We start from the raw sequence: 27027 nt of genomic DNA on the forward strand, positions 1-27027 counted from the left end.
GCAATGCTGTGCAGCATTTAGTACAATGGTGATGGTGGATGATCGGATGGAAACCAAACATATGATGTGTTTGTGTGTTTGGTTATGATGTTTGATTACTGCTCTAGTTTTAATAAAAACGTATTACATTTAGGAGATGATTGTGGGGGTATTTTATGAAAATATTTATAAATAAAAAGTTATGACTAAAAATTTTATATACGTATTCATAGCGATAAAATCAATGCTGTAAAATAAACTTCAATGAAAAACATCAAAATTAACTCTAAATTTAATATAAAATTTTAAATTTTTGCTTATATGCATAAGCGAAAATGTGGTGTTATTTAAAAACGGAAGGAATATGATATTTAAAACTAAAATGTTACATTTATTGATGACTTGGGCAGATCTTTAAGGAGATAGTTGCTTAGACATGTGACCATGTTATGCCTAATGGTTTCGTATAAATTTTTGTTGCAATATCAAGGTTACAAGTAACCAGTGGTGTTCGTTATAAGCGATAGCATAAAACTGGTAGATGAATTGAGTCCAAGAGTTCTTGAAGTGGATTAATTGGTAGGGTTGAGTGGGATACATATCAAAAGGTTGGTATTATTTGTGGCACACGGATACCAAAAAAAATATTGTCGTACGTTTACTTTTTTTGGGGATTATTGAAATGTTCTTAAAGACAAAGGATTATTGAAAAAAGCTGAGTTCATTTGTAGTACTAGTTTAGGTAAAGTGCTTCTCTTTCCTTTTAATTATCTTCTTTAGGGCGTAACAAATTTGTTGGTCAGGTCGACGGAGGAGCTGACAAGCTAACTCGATATATCCATTTTCCGTGCCTAACCCAAACAAGTCTTCTAAATTTATTTTGAAGGCTTCCATGCAAAATTGAGAGAGAAAGAGAGAGTGAGTGATTTTGATATCGGTGCTTCGTGTAGGGAGGTTGGTACCATGGCGACTGCTGATTGGATTTGCGTTTAGGGCATACAGTAATGAAATTCATTGAGATATAGATAGAGACTGAGAGATGCTAGATCGAACTCAACAGCTCATGTATATTTGATCATCTATATGGCTATTTGGACGATTATATAAAAAAGATCCATCATCTATATGACCTTGCACTCCAAGAGATCAACAATAATACATCATCTTTATTTATTATATTAATATCTTGCAATCATTTACTTTCATGTGGATATTACTCTTGGATGTTGAAATATGTATGGAGGAGAGAACATCCAAATTGATATGATCTCTCTCCAATTTGCATGAACATATATTTTTATGTGATAGGATGCATGGTCTGCTGAAGCCTATTTTTCGTTTCATATCATCTATTTTTAATATAGATGATACATGCTGGATTTACTCCTAGGTGGACCTGAATGGTACTGTTGCTGTTAGCTCCTTCATCAGGTGGACCTGAATGGTACTGTTGCTGGTAGCTCCTTCATCAGTTGTTCACCCGTTTGTTTGAATTTCAAATAACTAGCTAAATATATATGTTTTGCTACCGATAAAAAGTGACTATGTAATATACTGCCTTGTAAGACTTTTTAGTCTTGTCTAAATTTATCAATTGATGAATGTATATAATTTATATATATGTTTTATATTGTGAAACGGAGGAAGTAGTTGTTATGAATTTGCTGCTATTATTTGAAAATAAGTTCTAAGAGGTTCTATTTTCCAAAATAAAAAATAAAAAAGGTTCACATAATAAAAAATTGGCAGATTCAGTGCCTTTTAAAGTAGTATAAAGACATAGAAAAGTGCTTGCATAGCAAAACTCTGCATGTCATACTTGTCAGTGGACCATCCGATTAAATGATGACATCAATTTCTCCACCTCCAAAGCCCCTCGAATATCAAATTTGGAGACCCCATCAGAGAAATTGATCATAGCCTGTGCCTTTAAAAACTAAAAATACTGGTATGAGTATACAGTATCAGTATAACAATATTCACAGCATCTTCCAATTACAGCCCACATTCCTCTGAATTCAAACGACCAAAAGAAAAAGAAGCAATGCAGGCGTAAACAAAAAAACCTTCCCATTTTTTTGGGGAGGTCCCCAAAGGAACATGAACAGCTTGTTTGTTTGTCCCAGAAATTCACGCCAAATGTTTGTTTGCACTCTGTCTACTGCGAGTAGGTAACTGCTCTATTTTATCAATAGAGTATCAGGAAAAGCTTCCTCAACTTCAGCCAAGTTATTACCGACTATTTCCGACTCAAGGGCATCGATCTCATACCGCACCTCCTCCATGTGTTCGTTTATGCTGGTCACTGCCGCTTGAACACCCTGTATGGCCTCCTTGAGAGCACCATCATACTCAGCATCTGCCTCTGCATCCTCGGTTCCAGCAGCCTCGGTTATCTCTTTGACATGCACGCAGACGTGTTGGGCCATATTGCTCGACCTACAATCCGCATGGTTCACCAGGCGTTCCGAAGGACGACCAGCTTTCTTCAATACCTGAATTCTTGCCGTCTGAAATAATCAGAGAAAAAAAATTAAAATCTTGATCAATGAATCAAGACATTTCCAAACACCAGAAGATAGATTGTGCATCAGATTATGAAACCAAAATGTGATTAGCCACGACAGCCAGAAACAAGCGTCTATCAGGCTCCTGAACTAGCTTTGAGTTTAGTTTTTGAGTAAATTTTGTAGAACAATAGTTTGGTCTAAGCTACGCAAAACGATAAGGGGTTTTGGCACGTGGCATATAAACCCAGGAATTATAGTCTAATAGTTTCACAAACCACACCATTAACCAATTTGACTTGCTATTTACAGCAAACTAAAAATGATTAATTTAGCTGTCTAAAACTTTTTACATGATGATCAAAGAATTCATAAATTTGTAGAACTTATAAATACAGTGAATCAAAGAACAATTGACTAACGGCATGTTTTAATGAGACGTTAGGACCATAATACCCAGGGTTATGTACCATGTGCCAAAATCTTTGTGGTTTTATGCAACAATGTCACGGCTGGTGATGGCCGAAGATTATATGGATGGGAAGGGTGGAGGCCACAGCCTCCATTGACGCTGTTGGCAAGGTATATTGATGGATTGATTAGAAGAAAGAAAAGATTTGTGCAAAGAGAGAGAGAGCAGGCAAGAGGAAGAAGAGATTGGAGGGAAGACAGACGTAGAAGAAGATAGCTTGGATTAATACTTTCCTTAATCGTTCCTGATCGAATTACAGCCCATTAAATAGATCGATTCTACTGCAAATTCTCCTTCCTAACAAACTAATCTCCTAACAACTAATCCTTCCTGGGTGCCTGCGGCTGTAACCTGCGCCCATATGGGATATTTCCCCACATGACAAACAAGGACCATAATACATGTGTTTCTGTGAAATTTAGTGAAATTTACTCTTAGTTTTTTTTTTAGAAAAATCAGGATTATGTCATGGGAACAGTATACTTAAGAGGCGATCAGTATTTTCCATCAAATCAGATCTGTTTCTCCCCCAAGTCGTCATCTTTCTCACCGAGCCATCATTGTCTCTTCTCCCTCTCCCTCGACTGCTCCCCTCCATTGCCCTCGCCACCAGAGGACCAATTGTGTACTCCCTCCCTCCCTTGACTCCTCAACCTGTCATCTCCAACGCACATGCCATGTTCCATCCTCTTCCTCCTTTCCTACACCAGATCTAGGGGCATTAGCAAGAGAGTGGATGCCAGTGGCACGTCGTCATAGAGAGAAATCCACAAGGCCAAAGGCAGCTGTGGCACTGAGGTCAGCGTTGTCATGGGTAAGAGCATTCTCAACAACTCATCTAAATTTTGTTCGTAAATCTACCATTTGGATGACCATCTAAAATAAATTCTCTCTTCATATCAGTTATCACTCTAACAGAACATCCATATTACATCATTCATATATATTTTATTATTATTTTGTCTCATGTTATTCTTGCTCTCTCTCCTCTTGAGATTAGATCTTGAGATATAGAGTGAAGGGAGAGAAACTCTAAGTATAGAGTTTCTCCTTTCAATATGGAGGATGCTCTATTTTTTAAGGATAGGATAGAGTATCTGCTGGAGCAGCTTTTTTTGCCCACATACTCTATTTTCAAGATGGATGATGGGATGAAGTATCTGCTAGAAATACTCTAAGGAGGGACGAGGTCTAGGGCACATGCCAGGAGGCAGAGGACAAACACCTCCACACCATCGGTGGCCTCCATGGATAGAGGACTCGAGTTTAGTGTTCAACAAGGAAGCATCGCACTAGTACAGCTTTGCCCCCCCCCCCCCCAACCAGTAGTGCATGTTTGATACCTTCAGTACCAGATCTGGTACCAATAAGTATATCAAACCTGCTGCCTAGGTTTTCCATTGCATGAATGGGATCCCACCCTGTAGTCATCCTCTCTCTTTTTAGTTTAATCTCTACTTTCTATAAAGTTAATGTCATTCTCTCTTCCCTTATGAAGCCACATCACCTCAATTGTTCTTGGCCTTAGGACGATACATCAAGGGTGTAAATTAAGCCACATCATCTTAATTGTTTTTAGCCTTAAGATGATACATCAAGGGTGTAAATTGCATCTCTTCACATCACCTCAACTGTTTTTAGCCTTTAGATGATTCATCAAGAGTGTAAATTAAATTTTTCCCCCCAAAAGGCACAGCATACAACCCAACCATTTATAACCTATGGATAATTGATAAAGACACAAAAATATATAAACACATGAAAAAAAATATAGTAGGTAAGAAAAAAAATTAGAATTCATGTCTACTATATTATCACATAGTTCTCCCGCAGCCTCCCGCAGCAACGCGTGGGGTATCTATCTAGTTTTATTAATTAGTAAGTTCAAGCACCCTAAGTAAACATAACTATGTTAGGGGAGAGCAGTAATAGAGTAATCAGTTTAGTTTTCAAGCAGGAATATTCCATTCTATTACAATTGATACTATCATGCACAAACAGATTAGTCAATGTGACTTTAACCTTCGAATGCATATCAATTACTGTTGCTGCTAAATCAGGTACAACACTCAAGTTTATCAATTAATTTGGTCTAGAGCATAAGTTTAACATCAAATCTGACAGTATTTTGAATTAAGGAATCAGGATGCATGCTATATTTGTTCTATGGAATAGATTGAGTTGGTATTTGTAAAACAGTCAGAATAAAACCATGAATATGCAAAGTTCTGTTCTTTGTGTGATTAATTGTTCTACGTACTCCTCCCATTCCAAATTGATCATCATATATGATATAAGGTCTAGGTACCAAGATGAAGAATATATTTAATCCGTATTTAAAGAACTGGAGGGTCACAAATCCCAACTTGTGTGCATGCATGCAAAATGGAAATTGCAAATCACATGAAAACACATTGGATGTATGCATGTAAGCATATAATATGCGTGTGAACCCAAGGGTTATTCGCATTACAATCAAGGCATAGTAGGCTCTCTTCTCTTATACTACAATCAAGGCATAGTAGGTAGCAAATAGTTTTGTTTTTGATGCAAAATAAACTTCCCATTGAAAAGAAAGCATAAGGTTGAATCGTGTCAAACTTCATAACAGCACAATGCGAGTCAAACTTCAAAGACAGGTTACCAGATGCAACTTCTCTCTCTCGTGTGCCTGCACATCTTTCAGTAAGTTGGCAACATCGCTACGACAAATTTCTGGCGTTGAGAGGAGGGCTACCATTTCAATAACCTACAGGAAACAATATTAATATGGAGCTTTGTATGATAAAAGGAGATGGGTCAAGTATAGCTAACTGCTAACTTGTTTTGAGCAATCATTGAACTCCGCTGTAACACTCCCACATAGTTGTTGAAAAGCTAATTCACTTCCATTAGCCATGTATGCAGAAAACCCTCTGCAAAAATTTCAAAATGAGAACAAAAAAGCATGATTGAAACTGTCAAATATGACGATGCTGTTTTAAATAGAAGATTTCCATTGCAGTATCCAATATAATTATTTTTGAGCATTGCTTTTTAGCACATAAAGATTGTATTCTTCTTAATTTACACTTCAACATGAAACAACTTTGCTGGCTTAATGTACTATCAGGTTTAACTTATATACCATGGTTTATCATTTTGTTAACATCTCTAATAGCTTATCATCTCTAGTTTAACTTACATATACCCAAAATGTCATGTTCTTTTTATAATCAACTTATCACCTCAACCCACATACTAGTATACTTTATCATTAAATCCACAATAACTTGCCTATTCTCGCCTACAAATATGTGCAATAAACGATAGCAGGGTCATGAGGAATTCCCCTGTGGTTTTAGATGCGGGCATGCATAGGAGCACCCAGCAGCGAGATATACCTTCGGAGCGTTGAGTACGCCTCGGCGCGGCGCTGCTGCACGGCGAGAAAACTACGGAGAACGGCGAAAACCCTCGCTGCGCTCCGCCTGTCGCCGCCGGCGGCGGCAACGGAGGCTGGGGCCTCCGCGTCCATGGCGTGCTCCTCACCAACAGCCGCCGTCGGAGCGCGCTCCGCCATGGGATCGCCGCTGCCGCTGGACGGCCGCCTTCGATCTCTCCTCTTGATCCCTCAGCCTCTCAACTTTAGGTCTCGCAAGGAGAGTGAGGTTTTTCCGTGTTCCGGCGTTTCGCCCTCCGCCCCTCCTCCCCTTTTCTTCCTTTTCTCTTCTTTTTTTCCGGCCTAATTCCGTGACCTAGGGGACAAATACGTTATCATCGCTCGTAAAAGTATCAAATAGTTAATTATTCATGACTAATGGGCCTAATGATCCGGGACTCGATGGATACATTGGTATTGATTTGTTTTGTCATCTGTATCCACTGACCCATGTGTAAAAAACACTCGTATGCGTAGCTTTGTTTGTTAATTTATCGAATTTATTGGTTTTGAATCATGATTATATGATATGTCCACTTTCTTTTAAATGTTAATGTTAAAATCTTTGTTATTTAACAAGATTTTGAAAGATGTTATAATCGTTTAATTATTATGTAAAATATAAGTGCTCTAGGTTAGTGATATTGATATGGGTATGGAGAAAATCTTGCACTTGCTAACGAGTAACGAGTATCGGTACTAGTAACATGCCCGTGCTAACGCTACGGTGTCATTTAGTAAATTCAAACGAATAAACAAAAAATGATACATGATATGATGATGAGACATATAATAAGACCCATTAAAATTCACACAAAAAATGATCTATACAAAGTGTTGTTGTATTGGTAGTAATTACAAAGCCACATGCGTAAAATGATATCACAACTTGTATATGCAAAAATCGTCTAAGTTGCTATGTGCTTTACGTATTCCAGTATAGATGTAGGAGTGATGTTGTGAGATTCATGTTTATATGACACGTCCTATGTATATGACAAGTCCACAATATAAGAAATTGGATATTCACTTAGTTTTTAATATTTTCAGTTAATACACAGCAGGAAGCGAGGCAAAAAAAGATAGTAGTAAATGATTGCTATAATATTATCGATATAGAAAATGATATGAATTTAATGCAAATTTGATTTGAAAAGGAAATATAACATGTAAGTTGGTCCAAATATACATACCAAATATAAGTATTCATCATAAAGTAGAAGAATAAATGGCTAGCCAACCTAGCATAATACATATGTAGTTCCTAACCACCAACATTTTTAGCAATAGCTAATATCCTGGTTTAGAATCACATGAACACCCGACATATATGCACAAACACTTCTTTTATTTGTATCTTTCCTCAGGGTGGCAGCACAATTTTGCTCTAGAAACAAGCGACCTGAGGGTTGGGAAGTAATAATCCTCTATATATACTGACCAGACGATTTGTATATTCTATTCATATGCTATTGTGATCTAAACAAGCATTGTTTAGTATCATTTCCTGATATAATTTTTGGTCCTACAATTCGGAGTAGATATGGTAGTCTAAACTCAACACCTCTCTGCAGTTGTCAGTAGTTTATTGTCAAGTTTTAGGACCTTATGATCAGTCAGTATCATTTCACTTTTTTTCAGGACATTATTGTCATGTTTCATGACATTAAACATCAACAACAAGGTTGTTAAAAATACAACGTATACTAAATTGAGAAAATACCCTCTAGGAAAAAAATGCATCATATACCCCCTAGTAAAAACAATGTAATCATTTGTAGGAAGTTAAAATATTTTCACCATGAATCCATCGATGCAGAATTCAAACGGATGAAATGTAGTCAGTATAAACTTATATTCAGAAAATGTGTTCAAGCAAAATTGAGTGATGTAAATGCAAATCCTTCAGCACCATAGAATCAGATATCTCTTTCAATGTTGAAGATATTACACGTTAAAGATATTGCTGCATAGTGAATCACATAAAAGATACTGTAGGAAAATTTTAATCTTCCTTGTCATTCCAAACTATACACCATGGATCAGACTTATATGATGACCAACATTCAAAATATTGAGTACATCAACAGGGTGGGTCGTCACTTAAGCACCCAACTGCACGTCCTACTCCTTTGCACCACGGCAGGTATACTAAATCAAACTAACACACAGTGAAAGCTCATTGTCAAGTTTATTCTAACCCAGTGATAAGAGTTTTGGGTAATCAAAAGGAGGCTCACAAAGTTTATTCAAACATCTAACAATATAATTTAGTAGTTGCCAAACACTTCCATGCACAGTGGCATATGGAATTGCGAGCACAAAGTGACTGAATATCAGCATGTATTCACCAAGTATATAGCATGGGCAAAGAAAAATAAGAAACTTAATATTCTTCAAGTTCTAAAGACATAAGCTTAGAATAACTGTCCTTAAATAACACGAGATGTATATGTAGGCAAAAAATTGACCAACATCAAGTGAGGGTAAAATCATCAAGATACTAACAATTGACCAGCAATTACCAGGTGGAAGTATTTAAAATCATGAAGATATCAGCGAGCAATTATGCCTAATCTAGCTTTTATCCATGAACTTTGCATACTCCAAGTTGAATCAAACTGACAGGGCTTAATCAAAAAAATGTATCATCTTTATTATGCAAAATGTCATTACAAAGTGTATCGGCTCAATAATTTAAAACTCATGAACCTAGAAACACTCAATCACGCATCAAATTTACAGAGTGAAACAAAATGTTATAAGTTCTTGCCAAAACATCCAGAAAAAACATTTTTTTGGTCATGCCATGCTTACATTTAAAGTAATACCAAACTGAGATTACTAAAGACCCAAAACCACCCTCGCAGATTCATCATGTTTCTTCAGGCATAACTGAAAGCAAACTACGTAGCTATATCAAGGACTTTTCTCTCTAAAATAAAAAAACTAACAAAGAATTATAGATTTCACACTAACTAAAAGCAAATTATGTAGCTGAATCAAGGACTTTTACTACACCAAAAACCATTTCTTTTTGGTGGATGTATATCTTTTTTTTTGAAAACATATATTTTCAGACTGTTGTGGCAGAGCTAAATAAGTGTGAGCTGTGGTAGACTGTTGCCTTCTCCTGGAGCTTGAACTATATGCACTTGTCTAGGTTAAGTGCTGAAAAGCAAGGCAAAAACTGTTAGGAGGAAGAAAATGCGGAACACCAGGCAACGCTTTACAAACAGCCTGTTCCCAATGGTGCAAGGATAAAATATAAATCTGGTGACCAGAGAAAAAGAGGTTGGGAATTTATGTTCTCAAATTACTTGCTAAATAAAAGTATAGAGTAATGGGTGGCAAAACTATAACAGAATAGATATAGGATTTTAAGGCAAAGAAACCAGGAAACGTTGTGAGAAATGAATTGGAAATATTTGTTTTTAAAATTTAGTTTTTCTTACAATATAAACAAAGATAACATTTTACGTGCACATTACATTAAAAATGGACTCAATCGTTTCTTATAACATGTAGTAGCATTAAAATTGTACTAATAATTGACCAGCAATTACCAGGTGGAAGTATTTAAAATTATGAAGATATTAGCGAGCAATTATGCCTAATCTAGCTTTTATCCATGAACTTTGCATACTCTAAGTTGAATCAAACTGACAGGGCTTAATCCAGAAAATGCTATCATCTTTATTATGCAAAATGTCATTACGAAGTGTATCGGCTCAATAATTTAAAACTCATGACCCTGGAAACACTCAATCACACATCAAATTTACAGAGTGAAACAAAATGTTGTAAGTTCTTGCGAAAACATCCAGAAAAACCATTTTTTTGGTCATGTCATGCTTCGGATGAAGACCACTGTTTCAAATAGAGCAAATTCAGTCCAAGTTAGAAAACGAATTATTTGGTGCTTGGCTGGTATAAACTCTATAACAATGTTTAGCTATGCACCTATTATATTTTCTTCTGAATTTATTCATATCAGCTAGAGCGACAAACAAAAAAGTTTAGCCTTGTCCATTTAATGCCCTTTAGGCAGATTACCGGTTGAACAGAGATTGTATCTAAACAATCATCGTGTACTTTTAATTCACTTAATATGATCGGTTCAAGTAAATAAATGAGTGCAATGTAAATATAAATTAGTAAAGTATTGGGGAGGAACTTTAAGAATCATCATGTACTTAAAAAAAGAAATAAAACAGAAAAACTATTCACACCTTAGCTTCTAATCTGGCGAAGAAGAATGCTTGTTGTCTTTATGTCATGGTGAATGACTGCTCTCTACATCCACATGGCAAATGACCTGTGTTTATTCAAGAATCTAAGACTCACGATCTTTGATTCCTGCAAGATGCAATATAAGTATATGGCTGTTAAATTTTCAGTAAAATCTACAGGATTATATGCAGGAAAATAAAGGAAGCCTATAAACCTAGGTATAGCTAGACATGTAAGGTGCGTAAAGTTCAATATGCAGATCCCTAGCTAGTTGTATCAACTCAATTAATTAGAAGTTTTTCTAAACACAGATATGAGAGGGAAATGACCATCTCTGAGTTTTTATTGCCACCATTTGTTTATACGTTCAGATGTTGTACTGCATTTTCCTTAACAATCCAAATATCAGTTTTGCTCACATAGCTTTCGGTGTTATAATTGATGACTGCTTGCCCAGAAAGAACAATACTGCATGTATTTAGCATACTGATCGCATAGCTGAGAAAATCAGCCAGGCGTCAACATTGAAAACTCACAGCCAATAATTTACATGAGATGTTCTCTATTAGAAAATAAATATACTTTCACATTATAGTGAATGCCAAAAATATAAACAATTAACCCAATTAAATACCTCTCACATTCAATCGTTAAGGGGAATTACATCGGTTTGTGCAGGCCCTCCCAAATTGGCATTCATTGAGCAGTATGCCAGCGAGAAAACTTACGCACGTACATGCATACCTGCCTCTTGCCAGTGCAGATCGACGAGGTGAAGGTTGGTGAGGGTCGGCGGCGGCGGCGTGGAGAGGCAGGGGCAATGTGTTTTTGGTAAAGACGACACAGATCGGTGAAGATGACGCAGTGTGGAGAGCCTCTTGCAGCGCAGACCCGACGAAGTCGGCGATGAAGATGGCGGCGGGCTCGGCGAAGGAGGCGACGGCGGAGCGGTGGAGTAGGCGAAGGAGACGACGGCTAGGGTTGAAGGCGATCTAGGCCGTCCTATCCAACCCGGCGAACGGGGGACGGAGGCCGCGGCGACGACGAAGGAGGCGGCACCGGCGAAGAAAGCGGCGGCGGAGGCGGCGCACCCGGCGATGGAAGCGGCGACGGGCTCGGCGAAGGAGGAGGCGGCAGAGTGGTGGAGGAGGCGGCAGCACGTGGTAGGTGGCGGCTAGGGTTTGAGATGTTTGGGACGGTGAAAAGATGCGAGGAGGCGGCTGGAGGAGAGGGTGGCGATGGTTTCGGGTGATCGGGATGAGGAGGCTGATCTGAGCCAGTATAGATCAATTCAGTCCGTTTTGGATGCGTCATGTGATGATGAGTAAATTCAATTTGTGCACTGTAGGATAGATTATCATTAAATTTATAATATCATGTCTATTCTCGCCTATAAATATGTGTAATAAACGATAGCAGGGTCATGAGGAATTCCCCTGTGGTTTTAGATGCGGGCCTGCACAGGAACACCTAGCAGCGAGATATACCTTCGGAGCGTTGAGTACGCCTCGGCGCGGCGCTGCTGTACGGCGAGAAAACTACGGAGAACGGCGAAAACTCTCGCTGCGCTCCGCCCGTCGCCGACGGCGGCCACAGAGGCTGGGGCCTCCGTGTCCATGGCGTGCTCCTCACCGACAGCCGCCGTCGGAGCGCGCTCCGCCATGGGATCGTCGCTTCCGCTGAACGGCCGCCTCCGATCTCTCCTCTTGACCCCTCAGCCTCTAGGTCTCGCAAGGAGAGTGAGGTTTTTCCGTGTTCCGGTGTTTCACTCTCCGCCCCTCCTCACCTTTTCTTCCTTTTCTCTTCTTTTTTTTCGGCCTAATTCCGTGACCTAGGGTACAAATACGTTATTATCGCTCACAAAAGTGTCAAATAGTTAATTATTCATGACGAATGGGCCTAATGATCCGGGACTCGATGGATACATTGGTATTGATTTGTTTTGTCATATGTATCTACTGACCCATGTGTAAAAAACACTCATATGTGTAGCTTTGTTTGTTAATTTATCGAATTTATTGGTTTTGAATCATGATTATATGATATATCCACTTTCTTTTAAATGTTAATGTTAAAATCTTTGTTATTTAACAAGATTTTGATAGATGTTATAATCATTTAATTATTATGTAAAATATAAGTGCTCTATGTTAGTGTTATTGATATGGGTATGAAGAAAATCTTGCACTTGCTAATGAGTAACGAGGATCGGTATTAGAATAAGAAGTTTTAGTCATCATATATATGGGTATAAGGTAACAAAACAAACCATTGGCATCTCCAAGTTCGACTCTATGTTTAGGCTACTTTAAAAAAAAGCTCGACATCCACGAGGATCGTTAAGGGCAGCTTTAGTGTTTGTTCGCCAGCATGAAGCTAAAGTCTGTCACGTTCTAATAGTGCTAATTTATTATTTTCTCTCCATTGTATAAGCACCATTCGACGGGAATCACGAGGAATAAAGAAGTTCATTTCACTGATTCACCCCTCTAATCTCTCCTCGCGGGCATGTAGACCAGGAGTAGACAAATAATTTTCTAACCCTTAGTTTAGGTGCTAAATCTAGCAACAGTGCCAAAACGTTTCTAACTTAGCACCACCCCTCCAACAGAAAATTTAACTTTTTGCCACTTTTACGAGTGGTTAAAACAGATTTGTTACTCGCTGTGTATGACATGTGGCTCCTCATGAGTCTGTGACATGTGGGTCCAGTAATAAATCTGTTATAAGCATTCGTAAGGGTGGCAAAAGATTAAATGCCCTCCCCATCCAACGTATTGCACCTAAGTTGGTTCTCCCTCTCCTCATAGCACCCTCTTAGAACTAAACGCTGGAGCTGCCCTAAAAGTTCTAAGTCGAGCTCTGGTTGTCTGACCAAATCGAACTCAAGCATTGCCTTGAGCTTGTGAGCCTGCCCCGGTGAGCCTAGGCTTTTGTTGATAAATGATAAAAAATTATTCAATTTTTTATAGCTATTTAATTATATATAAGATAGAATTAACTACTATAACATAAAAAAATTACTATAAAGATATGTGACGATGAAGGTCTATATAAATCTTTTTAAAAAATAGAAAGTATGCTCCAGAAAAAGAGGAAAAAAACTAAGAATGAGCTGAGAAGTACACAGCTCGATGAGTCTCGTCTTCTAGCATTTATTTGTTTTTGATAAATGGAAAAGGGAGAGGCGAGGTTGTGATATCTCTTTCTATGAAAACAATAAAAAGTAATATGTACATAGTAATTAACCCATAAAACAAATGATCGATGTTATAACAACATTAGATTTTCTATTTAAAATTTGAAGTGAGGATATAAAGTTATTTCAAGACGAAAAAGGTATAAATTTTACTGCAAGCTTGATCTCATGCCTGTCCATACTAACGCATAAGAAATAATCCCTCTATCCCTAAAATATTTGACGTTGTTGACTTTTTACACATGTTTAACTGTTCGTTTTATTCAAATTTTTTTGTAAAATATATAAAGCTATATATATCATAAAAGTATATTTAAGAATAAATAAAATGATATAAAATAATTAATAATTATATAAATTTTTTGAATAAAATAAATAGTCAAACATGTATAAAAAAGTCAACAACATAAAACACTTTGTAAAGTCAAAAGGTGGAGGGACGAATTAGTTCGAGCTCGATGAAATATGAGGCAAATTCGAGGATCAATATTATTAGTAGTTTCGTAAAGCCTGAAGAATTTAGAAGAGGGATAAATTTGTTCGAGAAAAAAGGAATAAGATGCGCGTGCGAGGATCAAAATAGTCCGTAGGATAAATTTTGCTCCAGGAATTACTCGAGGACCGAGAATAGAATGTATGTTTCATGTGTGACGAGAAACAGTCACTTCGAGTTGCAGAGCAAAATTGCTTCACTTACTCGTGAAATCTCTCACAAGCAGCATCATGAGTTGGTATTCCTTGATACATTAGCCGCGAGTGCAATGAAAAACGGCTCTTCGAGCAACCTTCCAGCAACAACAATGGCGCTTACCTTCCTTTGATTCCTGCCAAACTGAAACACCACCATCCATCACCGCTTCACTCTTGGCCGAGGAACCGAACAGATTACTTCGTGCACCGTTTGGCTGACTGACCATCCCTGGCTAAGAAAGATGGGATATGCATATGCTGTCGTAGATTATCCGGCAAAACAGCATGAGGGCAAATATATAATGGAACTATATGGCAAGACCATGCCCTGTGAACCAGCTGACTGGTTAAATAATTGAACATGATACAGTGGCATGGATGAAATATGACTAGAATCACAAGGGAAATAAAAGGCCACATCTAAATGAATGCATTATGATGCATCCGTGCAAGAATGAAGAAATTTCCATTTGCTTGCAACAGCAATGTGATGCTTAGCAGTCAAAAGGTTTGCCTCGCAAAAAAATGCAAAGAATGAAGCATATTGTTGGATTGAACTTCAAACTGAATCACATCTAGAAAGATTCGTAATGAAAGCACTGTGCGACAGATGCACTAATATGAAAAGGTCTTAAAGAAATAAGCAAAAAGAAGACCGAAAGGCCTGCTAATCAGGGGTTTAATGGTAAAAACATTAACTGATGTTATAACAAAATACAGATGCAACACAAAAGGGCAGCATATATGGGAACACAACCATCTGCCATAGCACAGTATTGCAATTTATGGAGGAAAGTTCGAATGGCAGTAGCTGCTTTTAGAAAGTAATAAAAATGTAATATATTCTTACAGTAAGGACTACCTATAACAGAATTATTCCATAATGCAGTAACAATAATGACAAACTGGGCGAAAAAATAACAAGGGTAATCTACATAAAGAAAAATGATCCACTGTTTGTTCAGAAACAGGTCTGCATGGTACTAGCATACAGATTAGGATAAAACTATGTTTGAAGAAATATGTAAAAATGGTATAAAAAAAGTTCCGTACATAAAACAAGTGAAAAAGCTTCATCGGCTCACAGGTCAATTTAAATCATTAAAAAGGTAACCTGACCTTATGCTGAAAAACTGCACTCATTAGCTAAAATGATGTAGAAAAGGTCCATGGTTCTTTAAATCCACACAAGGTCTTTTACAATAAAGTCACAAGCCACCTGATGGCCATTCGAAAATCTAAATAGTCGTACATACTGCTTACTTTTAAAAGATAGGATTGAGCAAACAAAGTTCTTATGAAAACTTTGACCACTAGAGTAATTGATTTGCCAGAAACAGCTTAAAACAGCAAGTTTATAAGTGCGAAGCAGGAACACGTAGAATCATCTGGCCACAGTAAAATAGCTATAAGCATCCTGTAAAATAGCAAGGTGAATAAAAATAAGTGAAATGGGTCTGCAAAAAGTTATAATTTGCATGTACAAAAAATATATATTTGATAATGGCATACTTGTACTTGGGGATTGACTAGCAGTTTAAGAAAAAACAATGTGGGTTTTGGAGAAACTAATACTACCTCCATTCCAAAAATATAATCATTTCTAGAATCCAAATATTTTTCCACAATATAAGCAGTTCTAGCACTATTCACACTAGTATTTGTCCCATCAATCATGTTTCATTTAAATGTCTTCCAATCCTACCCCCAACTCCCCCCCCCCCCCCCCCCCCCCCCCCCCCGCGTCTCCCTAACCATCCCTCCTTTATTGAGGGGCACCAAAGTCTGTTCTCCCCTACCATAATCTCCGCTAAAGAACTCAGTGTTTATATTTAGGAACGGAGGGGGTATGTTACAACCTGTAACCTGAACCAGTGCACTGCAGATGCATGAGAAATAAGGTTAAGAACAAACCGAATCACATGAGAATGGTAAGGCTTTTCATGACATGTTTGTGAATAATTGTGAATGATTACAGATACTACATGCAACTTTTTCTGGGGGATACTTTTGGCAAATCCAAGAGGCATAGATGATAAAGAAACAAAACAGAAATCAAGCATCATTTAACTACAAAAGAAACAAAGACAGGTATGTGACTTCACCTCTAGTACAAGTGATCTATGCATATCTCCTACTATTATTTAGGAGTATGTTAATTTCTTTTAATTATTCAAATACAAAGCTTCCCAAACTTTGCACAGCTATGGCTAATACAGTATATGCAATAGAACTATCGGAAATGGTTCCACTAACACTACCATAAGGTATTGACTCCCAAAGTTTTTTCTATTGCAGAATTCAGATCTCTATGGTAACATTGTGGAATGAAAGAAAAATAACAAAAGATGGCATTGTATACTAACTTTCAGTGCATGCAAAGAAAAAGGCCTCTACCTAAATAGCAACATCATAAAGAGTATCTTCGCTCATGCAAAAGCAAACTGAGTTTAAAGCAGCAGCAAAGAAGAGATAAATAATACCATGACTCATAAGGGGAAAGCTATTTCTTTACCAATGTAAAATGCAAGATCAATTTCTTGGCACAAAACATATATAAAGTTATATGTATCTTCCTACGATTGGGGCACAATCACCTACCAGATCTTACCTAATGACCCATGTAATTTCTTCCTGGGCCTCCTGGTGGAGTACCGCCATACCCACCACCACCCCCATAGCCGCCCAAATAACCTCCAGGCAGACCACTACCACCAAGTGCTGCAGAAGCCCCTGGGTTAGTCAACCCTGAACCATTTGCGCCAACTCCCAGAATGTTGTTCAGACCCAACCCTCCACCCTGGGAGGCAAGTAGAGCGGTCAAAGCCTGCCCCAGAGCAGGATTCACCCCTGGGCCACCAGCTACACCTCCTGGCAATGAAGCCAAACTGGACACTGGAGGAGTCATCACATGGCCACCAACAGCAGCACCAGGCAAAGAATGACTATGAGCTCCATAACCAGCAGCTCCTTTCCTCCCACCTGAAGTGCCAGCACCATACAAGCCTCCAAGTCCTCCACCTTTGTTGGGCTTCGGTCCATCAATCGCCTTCTGGCAGTGCAGCACAACCCCCTCAAATTGCTTGTGTGGCTCCTGAAGCGCTTTCTTGGCACCCTCAAGGGTCTTGTACACAAATAGAGCAAAGCCCTTCGGCTTCCCGGTGGCCTTATCGAGTCCAAGAGGGCCCTCCTCAATCTCACCATACTTTGAAAAGAACAGCAGCAGTTTCTGCGGGTCTATATCTGCACCCACATTGCTGACAAAAATCTTCCGCTGCGTGTACTCAGACACTGGCGGCAGTACCAATTGTGCTGGAGCTGCGGTTGGTGCAGGGATATTGGGCATGCCACCAGGTGGGACAGGACCAACAGAGGCAAGCTGGCAGGCCGTGGTGCGGTTGCCGATCTTCTTCTGGGGCTCACGGAGGGCAGCACGGGCGCCGGACCGGCGGCTGAAGAGGATGAAACCGTAGCCCTTGCACTTGCCCGTGGCACGGTCCGTGACGACCCTGAGGTCCTCAATCTCGCCGTAGGGGCTGAACGCCTCGGTGAGGGTCTCCGAGGTGGCGTCCCAGCCGAGGCCGTGGACGAAGATCTTCCGCTGCGCCGGGTCGGCGTCGGCGGCGCGGCGGATGGCCGTGAGCACGTCCTCGTGGGCCACGGCGGCGTCGCGGAGCAGCTCGACGAGCTGGTCCTTGGGGAACGAGTCCAGCAGCCCGTGGATCGAGGCGGCGTCGCTCTCCAGCTCCTCCTCCTCGTCCACCTCCACCTCCTCTTCCACCTCCACCTCTTCCACCTCCTCCTCCCCCTCCTCGCCGCCAGCCTCCTGGGAGGGCATCATCCCCTCGCCGGCTTGGCCGAGCGGCTGCGACGAGAGGGCCGGGTCCTCGCCTAGGGCTTCGGGCTGGGAGGACGGCTCCTCAATCTCGGCGACCGCGGCGGCGGCCGCCGCGGCCGCGGCTGCTGCGGCCCTGGCGGCGGCGGACCTAGCGGCGGCGGGGGATTTGGAATCGAGCTTCCGCTTCTTCCCCATGGCGACGGCGGGGCGGGGGAGGAGGAGGGGCTAGGGTTTCGACGGCTGTTCGGAGGAGGGGAAAGGCTCTGGAGTCTACGGAGGAGTCGTGACGCCACGCGATCGGGTGGCCCTAGTTAACGTCGACGGATCGTTGGATATTTGGATCATACCCAGACCCGGTTACCCACGCACGTTTTTGTTGCGCTTGCCGAGTGGGGCATGTCACGTACTACTATTTCTAAGTTTGGGATAAAAAAAACTAAATATGATCCACTTAGCTTTAAAAAAAATATGGTATTGTGTAACTGTGATATTCCTAAATATTAATTTTGGTCAGTTAAATTTGAACTTTTGGTACATTGGTTTTATCAGCTGTGACTAATAATAAGGCGATTTTTGGTGTTTTTCTTCCTCGTGGATTATTTAGTGACAATCAATAATAATAATGTAAATGTGAAAATTTTACTCATAAATTGTTTTCGTTGAGTCCTATGTTACTATCCAACTGGCTTTAAAAAGAATATGATATTGTATAACTATGATATTTCTAAATGTTAATCTTGGTCGGTTAAATTTGAACTTTTGGTACGCTGGTTTTATCAACTGCGACTAATAATAAGACGATTTTTGGTGTCTTTTTTTCTCATGGATTATTTAGTGATAATAAAAAATAATGTAAATGTGAAAAATTTACTCATAAATTGTTTTTGGTTGAGTCATCTATCTTTCATAATTCGTGGCTCAACCAATCAAATTCTTGGCTGCCATAAATTTGATCGTGTTTGGTACTCGATCAAATTATTAATAGCTACAAGTCACATGTTATATTAGACAACAGAAGAGAAGTTAACCGCTAAGTGTTCAATCATCATGGGTAAAAATTTAACAATAGGATACATGCAAGTTTGAAATCGATGCATCTCTTTAATTCTTGTCTAATTCCGTGTATGTTATCTTCCTAAGTTTTTGTTGAAGTATTTTAATTGGTCATGGCCTTATGCATCTTGATGCATTTTACTTATCATCTCATAACTTACATGTGACCGAAATGGAGAAATAAAGCACGAAAGTTGTCCAAACAAATCCATGTTGTGAAACATTAACACTAACACGTGTACAACACTAGGCGAAACTAATTTCAATAAATGTCCAATCAAGTAAGAAAATTGCGTAAAGATTAAACAATTATGTCAAAGATCAACGATAATATAGTTGTAGCTTTGCAATATTGTTACTCCATTGGTCTCAAAACCCCTCCTCATCCCAAAGACTAATAACCATAGTAGGTACTTATTTGTGTATTCTAGTAGTCCTTGGTATCTCTCTTGTCCCCACAATATATTGGTGATAATCAATATCTCTAACTCCACAATAGAGAGGGAGTTGGAATAGGAAATATGGTAGCTTGGTTGAGCACCAACCCAAATCACTTGACCTCATTCCTTCCCGATTGTTGGCGTTCGCACCGACACTACTAGCTTACTTGCCCTTCCCATAGTGACCATTGCAGAGTCAATTGGCGAGCCACTATCGTGCCAGTTACTCCATCCGCATTAGGGCTGGATAACGAGCCGGCTTGGCTCGGCTTGGTCCAGCTCGTTAAGATAACGAGCTGGCTCGGCTCGGCTCGGCTCGGCTCGTTATCGTAACGAGCTAAAAACCCAGCTCGGCTCGGCTCGTTATAAAGCTCGAGCTGACTCGTTAGGCTCGTGAGCATGCATAAAAAGTTAACCTAAATAATTTTTTAATAGGTTATACAAGCAAACTTTTATTTCAAACATGCAAATCATATGAAATTATATTTAAATATTAAAGTTTAAACCAACAAATCATATGGTGAACCTGTGAAGTACTGAACACATACATTCTAGGGTGAAATCAATGAACGCCGGTGAATCTTGTGTCTTTGGTCTAGCTCGTTAGGCTCGCGAGCAGCTCACGAGCCAGCTCGAGCTGGCTCGTTATCTCTAACGAGCTAAAATGCTAGCTCGGCTCGTTAGAAAAATAAAACGAGGGGAGTTTGTCACGCGTCGAGCGAGCTAACGAGCCACGAGCTTTCTGTCCACCCCTAATCCGTATCAAGCTCCCTAAACTAGTATTGATATACACGATCTCAATGATCACCTCCCAATGCCGACATCAATCTCTACCACCCCACCACCGCACCCTGGCACATTGATGAAGCACGTGCAATCCATTGCCTCAAACAAGGGTCATTCAACCTAGATCAAAGGACCCTCATGGTCGGTCCACATCCACAGAGTATATGCCTAAGAGGTGACGACGCTAGGGTCTAGGGCCCTTGCATGGAGGCGTTGTAAGAACTACGACGGCTACAACTAGGCACAAAGAGGTAGATGTCAGCACCTCGCAGCTGAAGGGGTCATCAACTGCGACCGAGCGACCTCTAGTGTCGATGGCGTCCCAAGCCACATCCAGGTTCAACGGTGGCCCCGATGACCTACCCGTTGGTGTTGACCTAAAAATGAGAGATGAGCTCACCCTATTTGATGCAATGCACACAAGGTATCAATGAACACAAGGTATTCCCTCCATTTTATATTATAAGACTTTTTGGGTTTATTTAGATTCATCCATACATCAATGTATATGTTTTATATATGTGTCTAGATTCATTAGTATATATACGAATCTAGGCAATGCAAGAAAGTCTTATATTGTAGAACGAAGGGAATAAATGTGATGAATCCTTATGTAGATTTTGTCTATTTTGTGTGGATGTTTGTAAATAAATCTAGTGTATATTTATAATTTGTGTGTGACGAAAACATCACTCCTATGGATATACACTAGAATCTTCATGATGTTGTGCAAGGTCCAATTACTCGAGCTCATGCGTGGTGATTGAATTTACATGTGAGCTCGTTCTTAAGCGCTACATCATGTAATTTTGAGAATAGATCTATACCTAATGATTTTATTTGTAAACAACGTCGTTGTTCATCGGTTTGAGTCTTCAACTTCAAGAGATTAATCATCCATCTGCAATTGAGTTGCAGTATTTCAAGTTACTGCTTGTGTTGTTCGATTCATAAGTAGGAATTAGACTTTTTGGCGATGTAAATTGGTAGCACACGGTTGATAACCAGAGGAGAAGTGGTGAGGTGATTGCAGGATTCAAGTTGTGTAGATCGAAAGCGGGACCGGCATATGTCTCTTCTCCGCCCAAATCGAGAGTTATCAAATCCTGACGAAAGATCACACCATTGGCATCAGTGTGGATGCCTGTGGCGTATAATTATGTAACATCGCTTAGAAGGCGTATCCTTCTCCACTCCCATGGGAAGTGTTGATGGAGAAGTTCTCCAAGTTAACCACAGTGCAAAGAAGAAATGGGCTAGGCCAGCCAACTACTCAGTACACAAGAATGAGGTTTTGGTCATGGCATGGCAGAGTCTTGATCGAGTTGTAGGCAAGGATCAAAGCATGAAGACCTATTGGAAGCTCATTGTGGGGTCACTTCCATCAAAATGTGCAGAGACCATCAAATAGATCAATCATTTAGTGTTGTAACCAATGGACCGGTCGTATTGAGAATATTGAATGTGTAACAAGTTAGGATCAAGTAAATAAGTGTTGAACATATCTTATTATGAAATGTTGCATCAGGAGATACAAAGCGGAGGGAGCTGAAGAACTGGGCTTTTGAGATGATTCACTGCTGGTCATTGCTTAAACAACAATAAGAAGTGGATAAACAATAACAATTATCACAATCCGCTTAAGATGTGAAAACGGAGTTATCGGACAAGTATATGGTGAAATAGAGGTGAATAGATCATTGGGAATGAGTTGATTCCAAGACGGTAAAAAATAACAGTAGAGATATTGGATACTCCATAAGAAACCATTGGAGTGCAGATAACCAAAAACTAATCCAGGCAGGCAGAGTAGCAGTGTTCCAAGCTTCATTTAACACGTTACATGCTGGGGTACACCAGTCACCAGCAACGATTTCAAACGGTGAAAAGGCTGGAAGCTAAGAACAGTAGTTCGTCTAACATGTCAGTTTGGGGATCTAGCCTCAAAAGCTTCATTGGTCATAGTCTGAGGCACCAAAAAAGGAGTAATCTGGATTGTCTGATGAGCCAAGCAGAGGGATGTACTCTGATCCTCTCACATGAACACTGAAGCAAGCTGCAAAAATCAAAATACATAAACACTGTAAAAGTCTAGAAACAAGAAACGGAATCCAACAAAACATTATCTCAGACAACAGCATGTGTCAAAAGGCAATACAATAGTAACCAACTGCATATGCATGAAAAGAAAAAAAAACGCTAGCACATAAGTGTTGAATTTTAATCTTTGCCATCCTTTTCTTAAAAGAGTGGAACCCAATTCATATAGATATACTGCAAGAGTTCATGGGCCATTTGTATTATCAAGATTATGAATTTTGACCATACTTAAACAAGGTAGAACAATCACTATAGTCCAACTGGTAATCCATGTGCCAAATCAACTACTCAACTACAGTTTTACATTGGACTCTTCTATGTGTACCACAGGCTGCAATCATTCACGGTATTAAGAAATGACTGTCAAGAGTCACATTATTTTGATTAGCACATGCTACCAAAAAAAATAATCTTAAAACCACCTTAGTAAGCTAGTTTCAAGTAGTGGCATCCTTAAAAAACAACAGATTCAACGAAGTGTCAGAGTTATGATGTTCTCCGTGTATAGAGAACAGTTATACCATAAAGAACACTAAATATTGGATAAAGGAACACATATCAAACAAATGTGGGTTATTTAAGAATGGGCAAAACATAATGACAACTTATCATATACTAGAAACCACATCTTTGGTTGGTACAAAGATTATTAACAGCCATTTGCTAGTATATATACGCATTAGTAATTAAGATACCTCTGAACTAAGGAACAAAAGACTGTTAAATACTAATCTATATAACATGTTAAAGAGCACTGGTCTGTATAACATATCTCTATATAGTTACACTTAAGGAAAAAGTAATATGTTTCATCTTTTACTGAAGTCGTGACAGTTATTTTCAAATAGAGGTTGTGAATGAGGAATCTGGGTACAAAAGATTTGATACCATTCTCAATTTTTACTACGCTCTGCAACATAGTCTCCATTTTCTTCTTCATCTCACTATTGTCATCCATTAGAGGCACCACAAGGGTAAGCTCCCTGTATATATCACGTACAAATGCACAGATGCTTTTGGCATATTCAATCTCTCCATCAGATATACGGCCAATTGCAAGCCTCATTAGCTCGCCTGACAGATCGGCAACCTAACATATTGACAGCACAGAAATACCCTGAATAACTTCAAGAAAACAATAAGAAAATGATATTTAGCAGAACTAAAATTTGCTTTTAAGTGCATTTACCCCTAAAAGATAGTCAAGTACATTTATCTGTAAGGGCTCAACAGATTTATCACCCAGCTCTAGCAAAGAATCATTGATTTCAGCAAGACTTAATAAAGTGCCAGTCTTGCAAAATCTACAGAATGTTGCAGCTTCAACATATTCTTGTACCTGAAATAGTCATGGCAAACAAATTGGAACAGTTACAAACCTAGAATAGATGTAAAGGAACAACATTGATACTAACACCAAAGGTATAGGCCCTTCTGAGCTTCCAGAAGTCAGTCCCTTGCAGTTCTTTTACTAACTTTCCAATGTACTGGTTAACCACAACAGCGAGATCATTTTCTGCTTTCGAAAGAATCTCTTCCTTGTTACTCTTACTGATCCTGAAACAAATCAGTTCAGTTCAGTTCATAAATGAAGTGTAAAAGCAAATAAAACTGCAAAGTTTGAGATTTCATATACTTTAGTAGCTGAATTGACAATAACAGGAAGTATGTCAATTTGGTTATTAACTATGAAATGGTGATGAAATATACTTTGAGATGAGTATGTATAGTTCTCCAATGTTGTCTGATGAATGGACTGTTTTGACACTAAATGATAACTTGCATGTGAGTGGCTCCAAGTCTCAGACGACTTTGAAGGTTCATCATTTGCATATACAACTTTGATCAATCCCCGTAGGCTGAGACTACCAATAACTTCTCACAGCATGCACAAGATGGAAATAAGTTCATCTAAACTCCTGTTTCTGACCACCTTTGATTTGGAGAAATAAATACTCTCCCCGTTTCACAATGTAAGACTCTATCCTTGCATAGATTCATATGGATTGTAATGAATCTAGACATATATCCAGACTATATACATCGATCAATGGATGAATTTAGACAAGGCTAAAAAGTCTTACAATATAAACTGAGGAGTACATCATTTACATGACCTGATTGTCTGTACAGTGAGATCTACTGGGTTATCCTTTGCAAAGCCAGAATGGTGTGCTTACACTAAGAATGTACTAGAACTTTACTGGTTCATAGACATTCAACAAAAAATTTATTATCACATCACATACTAATTCAGAAAAAACTAAGATAACGACTGGCTCAAGGGGCTCTAAGAATCACAATCTCTGCCAAGAAAATATGCATGGGCAATTCTCTTCATTTATTTGAATGAAACGTTGTGATGCCACTAGCACAATTGTTTGATTGCCAAATTACCTGTGGACCTGAAAGATGACCTTTTTGCTGTTCATTGTCACATCCCGACTTGCTTTCACAAGCCTCTCCCTTTTGTCATTCTACAGTGACATGGAAAAGTGATGAAACAATAAAATATTGCTAACTTTTTACATGAGTAACAAAGACACAAACTGCTACTGTCATAACTGCTTTCAGCATCTTAAAGGAGAAAAAAAAATGGTCTACTGCAGACTTAGAGTAGCAATGCCGACTGTATGATACAGTAAACCAAGATTTAAACATATCTTAAAGCAGAGCTAGAAGATACTCCTAGCATCTTCTAGGCTTGCCTAAATTAATCAATTGATGAATACATATAATTTATATATATGTCTAGATTCATTAGCATCCATATGAATCTAGGCAAGGCTAGAAAGTCCTACATTGTGAAACGGATGGGGTAGTTCAAGCAGCCTTGAGGCATGATACAAATTTGCCATAAGTTTACAGGCAATCACATGAACTGATACACCTGTATAATGATAAAGCCCCTACAAAGTAGAACTCGTTGGTCTGAAAAATCTAACTTCATACTCCTATTTCATACCATCCTGGTCAAGGCCTTACATTGCCTGCCAAAGTACATTTTGCGTTGTGTGGGATTTAGTTACATATATAGATCCACCGTAGAAATAGAATTCAGGTGAACTCAATAACTAGGAACTGAGTACCGGTCCTATACAAATAACTTTTGCAGCGTCACACCCTGTGAGGTTAATAATCTCTTCCTAAACTACCCTAACCAGCGCTCCAGAGTCCAGAGTGATCCACAAGGCCGTCTCATCGGTAAACCAATCAGCAGCAGCAGAACTCCGCAGGAGTGGCCGCATAGGCTCTACGGGAATTTCTCCGAGCACCTGGCACGCACAATGGCACCCAGATCACACGGCACACGCACCAGTTTACAAAACCCAAGCCTCCTACTCCACGATAGCTTCCTCTCTGAGCGCATCGATGCGGGGGGAAGGAAATAGCCCTAGAAGTGAATGCGTCGCCGCACGCCAAGCGGATGGACGGACGTTGCGGCGTTCGACAGTCGATGCGCGTACGTACGTACGTACCAGAGTGTTGAGGTACTCGGCGTGCCTAGCGAACTCCGCCTTCATCGCAGAGCACCCCACCGAGGCCGAATGCGCCGCCGCCGCCGCGTCCGTGGCCATCGTCCTGGACCTCTTGGGCACCGATCCAGCGGAAGAGGAGGCTGCATAGAGGAAGCCAGGAAGGGGGGGGGGGGGTGAGCAGAGGGTGTGAGACCAGTGACCACGAAGGCGAGACGCGAGGCGAAGGGGAGGGGAGTGGAACGTGGCGTACGAGGAGAGGGGTTGGAGCGGAGGAGGGTCTTGCTGCCGGGGAGGGAGTGGGGCGGCGCCGCCATGGAGGTGGGAAGAAGGGGAGGAGAGGAGGCGGTGGTGAGGCCGCGCCCGCGCAGGCAGACGAGGCAGCGGTGGCAGCCGCGCAGGGGCAACATCTGTCAGGCGGTGGGCCCTCCCCCAGTCTCGCCACTTCGCTTCACGGTTTTCCTTTGCGTCTTGCCTTTTGATGAGTAGTCCTCCGCGCTACGAGCTGCGTAAAAATAATCGAGATCGAAACTGAAATAATCGATACCAAAATTTCGGTTGGCATTTTTCGCTGACAGATGTTAATTCAGTTAATTCGGTCATCATCTTTGATGATTAAATGAAATGACTAGATTAATCGAAATTAGAAAAAAATAACATACAGGTGTTTTAATCTTGGTGATTTAGAGTATAGGGTTAATTAGATCTATACCATCATAAATATGTCAGTTTAAAAAAATACCATTATAAATTATAAATATGACATTACAATTCTTTCTTTCTCATAAACATACCATCTTATATGTTTTAAGATCATTTGGCCCCACCATCGG

General features: G+C 39.8%; 3 protein-coding genes across 7 annotated transcripts; all 3 read right to left on the bottom strand.

The window, feature by feature from the left end:
* Positions 1 to 1800: 1800 nt before the first annotated feature.
* LOC102722266 lies at positions 1801 to 11862 on the bottom strand. Of its 4 annotated transcripts, none has more exons than XM_006645680.3 (6): positions 11357 to 11862; positions 10612 to 10738; positions 6342 to 6695; positions 5780 to 5873; positions 5603 to 5707; positions 1801 to 2489 (listed from the first exon to the last, which is right to left on the bottom strand). In XM_006645680.3, the coding sequence occupies exons 3-6, from the start codon at positions 6518 to 6520 to the stop codon at positions 2160 to 2162; spliced, it is 708 nt and encodes a 235-aa protein (XP_006645743.2). In that variant the 5' UTR covers positions 6521 to 6695; positions 10612 to 10738; positions 11357 to 11862; the 3' UTR covers positions 1801 to 2159. The 4 variants fall into 4 exon arrangements, with proteins under 4 accessions (XP_006645743.2, XP_015688147.2, XP_040380254.1 ...); XM_015832661.2 differs by having other exon boundaries at positions 11349 to 11862; XM_040524320.1 differs by having other exon boundaries at positions 11341 to 11361.
* Positions 11863 to 15621: 3759 nt separating this feature from the next.
* LOC102722542 (RNA-binding protein P-like) lies at positions 15622 to 18623 on the bottom strand. 2 transcript variants are annotated; one of them, XM_015832650.2, is made up of 2 exons: positions 17113 to 18621; positions 15622 to 15918 (listed from the first exon to the last, which is right to left on the bottom strand). In XM_015832650.2, the coding sequence occupies exon 1, from the start codon at positions 18532 to 18534 to the stop codon at positions 17113 to 17115; it is 1422 nt and encodes a 473-aa protein (XP_015688136.2). In that variant the 5' UTR covers positions 18535 to 18621; the 3' UTR covers positions 15622 to 15918. The 2 variants fall into 2 exon arrangements, with proteins under 2 accessions (XP_015688136.2, XP_040377910.1); XM_040521976.1 differs by having other exon boundaries at positions 15647 to 15918; positions 17103 to 18623.
* Positions 18624 to 22091: 3468 nt separating this feature from the next.
* Positions 22092 to 26660, bottom strand: LOC102703071 (translin-associated protein X). The gene is made up of 7 exons (XM_040527070.1): positions 26448 to 26660; positions 26198 to 26337; positions 25116 to 25195; positions 24134 to 24275; positions 23908 to 24057; positions 23607 to 23808; positions 22092 to 22674 (listed from the first exon to the last, which is right to left on the bottom strand). The coding sequence occupies exons 1-7, from the start codon at positions 26602 to 26604 to the stop codon at positions 22571 to 22573; spliced, it is 975 nt and encodes a 324-aa protein (XP_040383004.1). The 5' UTR covers positions 26605 to 26660; the 3' UTR covers positions 22092 to 22570.
* Positions 26661 to 27027: the final 367 nt, after the last annotated feature.

Source organism: Oryza brachyantha, chromosome 1 (assembly GCF_000231095.2).
Source record: "Oryza brachyantha chromosome 1, ObraRS2, whole genome shotgun sequence".
NCBI classification, from domain to species: domain Eukaryota; kingdom Viridiplantae; phylum Streptophyta; class Magnoliopsida; order Poales; family Poaceae; genus Oryza; species Oryza brachyantha.

Bases quoted from the DNA above. Each gene is read 5' to 3' on its own strand.
- LOC102703071 (XM_040527070.1), bottom strand. From the start codon at position 26,604: ATGTTGCCCCTGCGCGGCTGCCACCGCTGCCTCGTCTGCCTGCGCGGG. The intron at 25,196-26,197 runs GTACGTACGTAC...ATGTCACTGTAG, and splicing joins CCGAGTACCTCAACACTCTG to AATGACAAAAGGGAGAGGCT. The intron at 24,058-24,133 runs GTTAGTATCAAT...TGACTATTTCAG, and splicing joins GAAGGGCCTATACCTTTGGT to GTACAAGAATATGTTGAAGC.
- LOC102722542 (XM_015832650.2), bottom strand. From the start codon at position 18,534: ATGGGGAAGAAGCGGAAGCTCGATTCCAAATCCCCCGCCGCCGCTAGG.
- LOC102722266 (XM_006645680.3), bottom strand. From the start codon at position 6,520: ATGGCGGAGCGCGCTCCGACGGCGGCTGTTGGTGAGGAGCACGCCATG. The intron at 5,874-6,341 runs GTATATCTCGCT...AAATTTTTGCAG, and splicing joins GCGTACTCAACGCTCCGAAG to AGGGTTTTCTGCATACATGG. The intron at 2,490-5,602 runs GTAACCTGTCTT...TGATTATTTCAG, and splicing joins AGAGAGAGAAGTTGCATCTG to ACGGCAAGAATTCAGGTATT.